Here is a 6,445-nt window from a genome sequence, read left to right as displayed (position 1 = left end):
CCTGCTCTCAAGGAACAAATTGGGGGTTTACTGATAGAAAAGAAAGGCTTTATGATGTCCTTGGAAGTGGAACTCAGGATCTGAAATTTTTCAATGCTGTTTAGTATAGCAAAGGTGCTGTCTGAAAACAGTATTTTGGGAAATCATTTTCTAGAATATTCTAATATTCTATAGTGTCCTCCCTTCTCACCTGAGTACAATACTGGATTGGAAATTGGAGAATCTCGTTCAAAATTCATGTTCTTTTTTCTGATAAACAGGTCTTGCTGTCTCTAAGCCGGACCTGATCACCTTTTTGGAGCAAATGAAGGAGTACTGCGTTTTGAAGAGAAAAAAGACAATATCCATCCACCCAGGTACGTGGGAATGTCAGAAGCAGATGACACAGGTGAGAGGGCCAAAGGTCACCGAGGAAGCCAGACCTTAATGTATGGTTGAGGAGGCTCTGCTTCAGTGGAAATGAGTTTGAGAGGGCGAGGTTTGCTTCTGATATCGCCAGAGGGATGGCTACCCTCTGGCACTGACCATGGTCTTCCGCCCTCTAATGACTCTCCTGCCCCAGCGGTCTCCCATCACATTCGCAGTGAGAGCCAGAGTCCTGCCCTTGGACTGTGAGGGCTGACGTGGTCTGGCTACTTTTCGTTGCTTTCGGGCCCCAGGAAAGTCTGTGTACGATGCTGAGGAATGATGTGTTAAGCCAGTTTTAAGTTCTGTTTTGCCTCATGTAAGTAGTTTGTGAGGGAAGTGGTTGTGATCCACCCTTGCCAGTGCTTGTTATTTGTTGCCCTTTTGATAATGGCCATATTGACAGGTGTGAGGTGATGTGTCATTGTGACGGCAGTTTGCATTTCCTAGATGAGTAATGATGTTAAGCATCTCTCAAGTGTATGTTGGTAATCTGCTTGTCATCTTTGGAGAAATGCCTATTCAGGTTCTCTGCCCATTTTATATTTAGATTTTTATTTTATTTGATGTTGAGTTGTATGGGTTCTTTATATGTTTTTGAAAGTAGCCTGTTACTGGATAGAACATTTTCAAATGTTTTCCCCCATTCAGCAGGCTGACTTTTTCTTTTGTTGATAGTTTCCTTTGCTGTGAAAAGGCTTTGTAGTCTGATATAGTCGCATTTGTTTATTTTTGCATTTGCTGTCCTTGCCCTAGGAAACATCCCAAAAAAATATTCTAGAGAATGATGTAAAGAAGTTTACTGCCTAGGTTTTCTTCTAGGGGTTTTGTATTTTCAATCCATTTATATTTAAGGTAATTATTGATAGGTATGCAGTTATTGTCATTTTATTAAGTCATGTTTATGTTCCTCACCCACACTCCCACCCACTTCTTAAAGAAGTTCCTGTAACATTTTTTGTAATAATGGTTTGTGGTTGATGAACTCTTTCAGCTTTTCCTTGTCTGGGAAGCTCTTTATCTGTCCTTCCATTCTAAATGATAGCCTTGTTTGGTAGAGTAATCTTGGTTGTAGGTCCTTACTTTTAATTACTTTGAATATACATGCCAAGCCCTCCTGGCTTTCAAAGTTTCTGTTGAGAAATCAGCTGACAGTCTTATGGGAGTTCCCTTGTGTGTGACTAACTGCTTTTCTCTTGCTGCTTTTAACACTCTCTCTTTGTGTTAAACCTTTGGCCAGGTTAGGAAAATTTTCAGTTATGATTTCCTCAAATAAGTTTTCAATTCCTCTTTTCTCCTTCTGGTACCCCTCTGGTGTGAATGTTTTGCTTTTTGCTGTTCCAATTCGATGTTTTCTGCCACCCTGTCTTTGAGATCTCTTATTCTATCCTCTGCTTTATCTAACCTGTCGAGTTCCTTTAATGTGTTCATTTCAGTTATTGTATTCTTTGTTTCTGACTGGTTCTTTTTTTGGTTTCTGTCTCTGCGTAAGGTCTCATTGAAGTCATCTGTTATTCCCCTAAATTCATTGAGCATCCTTATAACCAGTGTTTTGAACTCTGTATCTGGTACATCGCTTGTGTCTATTTTGTTTAGTTCTTATTTTGAAGTTTTGTCCTGTTCTTTCATTTGGGATATGTTTCTTTGTCTCCTATTTTGGCTGCCTTCCTGCGTTTGTATGTATTAAGTAGATCTGCTATGACTCCCAGGCTTGGCAGAGTAGAATTATGTAGTAGGTGTCCTGTGGGGCCCAGTGGTGCAGACTTTATGGTCATCTCTGCTGTGTGCACCAGGGATGTCCCTTGTGTCACTCCTGTGTGGCCTCCTATTGTAGTTGAACCTTGGTTGCTGTTAGCACATCATTACATGGGATTGACCTTTAGGCTGATGGGCTGTGAGGACTGGCCGTGACTAAGATGAATTGTTCTGTGGGGACTGACCTCACAGCACACGGTGTGTTTTAGCAGTGTTCTGGTGCTTGCCTACTCTTTTTTTGTGTTGTTTGTGTATCTGGTTAGGTATTGCTCTGGTGTGGTCTCATCCTGGGCACTGGGTGTATTGGTTCTTGGGCCTCCAGGGTGGGGACTCTGGTTCACATCAAGGTCAACTGCTGCCTTTGCCCATCCTGGGGCCACCTCATAGTAGCTTCAAGGTGATCTATAGTTGGCCGCCGCCAGTTTTGAGCTTAGAGGTGCCTGGTAGGGGCTATGCTCTTAACTGAGGCCGTCTGCCACTATTGGCAGGCTTGGGGTCGCTCAGCAAGAGGTAGGGGGTTTGGCGAGGCTGGTTCCTGCTTCTTTTGGGTTTGAGAGTTCTTTTGTGAGTTGAGCAGGTGTTTGTATGGAGCAGCTGCTGAAAGAGGTTCACATTTGGCACAGAAGTTGAGTATGGTGGAGTCTTATGGAATCACCAGGTGGAACAAATGGTGGTTAATGGAGTATTCAAAGTTGGTGCCAACTTGCACTTGCAGACTGGGCCAGGGGGAAGGCTCAAAAAAATAACAATGGGACTTGCCAGCACTTCTCTCTGGAGAGAGCTGCCCTGACCCCTGTCCCTACAACCCTTGCCCTGACGTAAGTCAATTCAGTTTTTTCCATACGTTCCTGGTGCTCTTTCAGCTGCTTCCTTTGTTCTGGGGCTCTGAGCTGGTGAATGTGTGCATGGCCTTTTTAAGACCTGCAGTGCTAAGGTGTCTAGAAGAGACCTTGGACACTAACCCTGCTGGTTTTCACTGCCAGATATTTTGGGGACTTTTGTTTTCTATATTGATGTCTCACACTGGGGAGCCCCATGCGGGCTGGAAACCCTCTCCCCTCAGTGGAGACTTTTGCATCTGATACTGCCCTCCTGTTTCTTAGCCACCACACTGTGGAGGTAGGATCAGCCTGCTCTGTGTCTCTGTCCCTCCTAGACTAAGTATGTCATCATTTTTATAGCCGTAGCTATAGGATTTCTTCTATTCAGCTTGGCTTCAGGTATTTCTCAATGATGGTTCCTCTAAAATTTAGTTGTGCCTTGGGAGGAGGTGAACATAGCGTCTACCTACTCTGTAGTGTTGACCAGCAGTCTCTTCTGTACTTTCTTGATGACAGTAGCTTTGGAATATGTTTTAAAATCGGAAAGTGTGATTAAATTTGAATTTATACTTATTGATGTTAGATTAAGTTTTTCTATTATAGCTAACAGCATCATTTAGGATTTTGATAGCGATTGTTTTGAATCTGTTGATCATCTTGGACGATACTGGCAGCTTGTAGTATTAATCATTTAATCCAGGTCCATGGGATGTGTTGTATTTATTGCTCCTTTAATTACATCCAACAGTATTCTATAATTTTTATTATATATGTCTTTCACCTCTTTCATTAATTCCTTAGTATTCTTGATGCTACTGTTAATATAATTATATTCTTAATTTGGGGGTTTTTTTGGATCACTTTCTGTTAATCTGTAGAAACAACTAATATTTATGTTTTAATTTTGTAGACTGCAATTTGCTACATTTTTTGAATTCTGTTTGGTGCATTCCTTAGGATTTTCTGTTATACGATTCTGACACCTCTTCGAATGTGTTTTATTTTTTTCTTCTGTAGTTCTTCTGGTAAGGACATCTGGTACACTGTGAAATCAAAGTGGTAGGAGTGGGCATTCTGACCTTTTCTGTGATTATAGAGGAAGAATTTCAGTTTTTCACCATTGAGTATGATGTTACTGGACTTTTCCCAAATGACCTTCATTACATTTAGTTTGTTTCCTTTGATTCCTGGTTTGTTGAATGCTTTATCATAAAAGGTAGTTTAATATTTTCTGTTTATTTTTCTCCACCATTTGAAAGTAAATGCATGGTTTTGACCTTTATTCTGTTAATGTGCTCTTATATTTTTCAATTTCCATACTTTGAAAAGTATATTTACCTGAGTGTAGTAAGTGTGATCATTTCTTTGGCATCTTCCAGATGGGTCTTCTCAAGATACCCAGGGCTTGTTGCCAAAGCCAGGCATAGAAGATTCGTTCCACAACATGTTTCTGGTAAGATAAGGAAGATGTAGTTCGAACGTGAGGGGGTGTGCAATGGGCACAAAGGATGTTATGGACATAAGCAAACTGGAATAATTACCCATAATAAAATCCTTCTCGCCAAAATAGATCAAAGACATAATCATCTTAGGAAAACTTCCGCTTTAAGTCAGTTACATTTGCAGAACAAGGTAGTCTGTAAACAATTTTTTAAACAGATAGTGTCTGAAAGGAAATTTGGTTAATCGTGGAAGTCACTTAGTTCACGGTACAAATAATCATTTGAGTTATTTAAAATGTCGAATTGGATTAAACATTTAGTTAAATATTTCTAAAAGTCAGAGATCGAAAAATGAAGATAGAAATTCTAAATGTGATGAACTTGAGAGTCCCTTAACCAAGGATTCATTATTCTTCCATTGAGAAATAATCCTTCCTTGTTTCAAAGGATAATTTTTATAAACTTGGGGGAGAGTCTTTGTATAACCATCGTGGTTCAATAGGTATCAGAATATTTAATTGGGAAAACCTTTACATGTGTAATTTCACTAAATGCCTTTTTATCTTCATTGATTACTAGAGTACATGTAATGGAAAGAGAAGTTATCAATTCAACAAATCTTGGAAAAACTTTAACCAAGGATCAGATCGTAAAAAACATAAGAGAACTCATCTCACAGAGAACAAATATAAATGTAGCAAAGACTTTGATCAAAGCTCAAATCTTATACATCAGGATATTTATATTGCAAAGAAGATTGACAAACGTAGTGAAAGTGGCAAATCTTTGAACCAGTCTTTAAATCTTACTAAACATCAGAATAGTCATACTGGGGAGGAATCTTACAAATGTAGAGAATGTGGCAAAACCTTTAACCAGCGCTCCAGACTTACTGAACATGAGAGAATTCATACTGGAGAGAAGCCTTACAAATGTCGAGAATGTGGCAAAGCCTTTAACCAGCACTCCAGACTTACTGAACATGAGAGAATTCATGCTGGAGAGAAGCCTTACAAATGTCGAGAATGTGGCAAAGCCTTTAACCAGCGCTCCAGACTTACTGAACATGAGAGAATTCATACTGGAGAGAAGCCTTACAAATGTCGAGAATGTGGCAAAGCCTTTAACCAGCGCTCCAGACTTACTGAACATGAGAGAATTCATGCTGGAGAGAAGCCTTACAAATGTCGAGAATGTGGCAAAGCCTTTAACCAGTATTCAAGCCTTACTCGCCATCAGAAAATTCATAGTGGAGAAAAGCCTTACACGTGTAAAGAATGTGGTAAAGCCTTTAACCGGTACTCAAACCTTACTCAGCACGAGAAAATTCATGCTGGAGAGAAACAATACAAATGTGAAGAATGTGGCAAAGCTTTTCACCAATACTCAGTCCTTAGTCAGCATCAGAGAATTCATGCTGGAGAGAAGTCTTATAAATGTAGAGAATGTGACAAAGCCTTTAAGCAGTGGTCAAGCCTTACTCGACATCGAAGAATTCACACTGGAGTGAAACCTTACAAATGTAAAGAATGTGGCAAAGCCTTTAACCAGTGCTCAAACCTTACTCAGCATCAGAGAATTCATGTTGTAGAGAAAACTTACAAATGTCGAGAATGTGGCAAAGCTTTTAAGCGGTACTCAAACCTTATTCAGCATGAGAGCATTCATACTGGAGAGAAACAATACAAATGTGAAGAATGTGGCAAAGCCTTTAACCGATACTCAGTTCTTACTCAGCATCAGAGAATTCATGGCAGAGAGAAGCCTTACCAATGTAAAGAGTGTGACAGAGCCTTTAAGCAGTGCTCAAACCTTACTCGACATCAGAGAATTCACACTGGAGAGAAACGTTACAAATGTAAAGAATGTGGGAAAGCCTTTAATCAGTGGTCAACCCTTACTCGACATCATAGAATTCATACTGGAGAGAAACCTTATGAATGTAGAGAGTGTGGCAAAGCCTTTACCCAGCGCTCACACCTTACTCAACATCAGAAAATTCATGCTGGAAAGAGGCCTTAA

The 6,445-nt window shown here is 40.1% G+C and overlaps 1 protein-coding gene across 1 annotated transcript in view; it reads left to right on the top strand.

Moving 5' to 3' along the window:
• The window catches only part of LOC102893246 (zinc finger protein 708-like), a gene marked incomplete at its 5' end in the record, with an annotated part of 46,330 nt that extends 39,885 nt beyond the window's left edge, over nt 1-6,445 (top strand). The window contains 2 exons of the mRNA XM_015589206.1: nt 261-388; nt 5,003-6,445. Coding sequence (XP_015444692.1) covers nt 261-388; nt 5,003-6,445 — 1,571 coding nt within the window. The remainder of the gene's footprint in view (nt 1-260; nt 389-5,002) is intronic.

This window comes from Pteropus alecto, unplaced genomic scaffold (assembly GCF_000325575.1).
Source record: "Pteropus alecto unplaced genomic scaffold, ASM32557v1 scaffold314, whole genome shotgun sequence".
In the NCBI taxonomy this organism is placed as follows: domain Eukaryota; kingdom Metazoa; phylum Chordata; class Mammalia; order Chiroptera; family Pteropodidae; genus Pteropus; species Pteropus alecto.
This window is presented reverse-complemented; position numbering and strand designations above follow the sequence as displayed.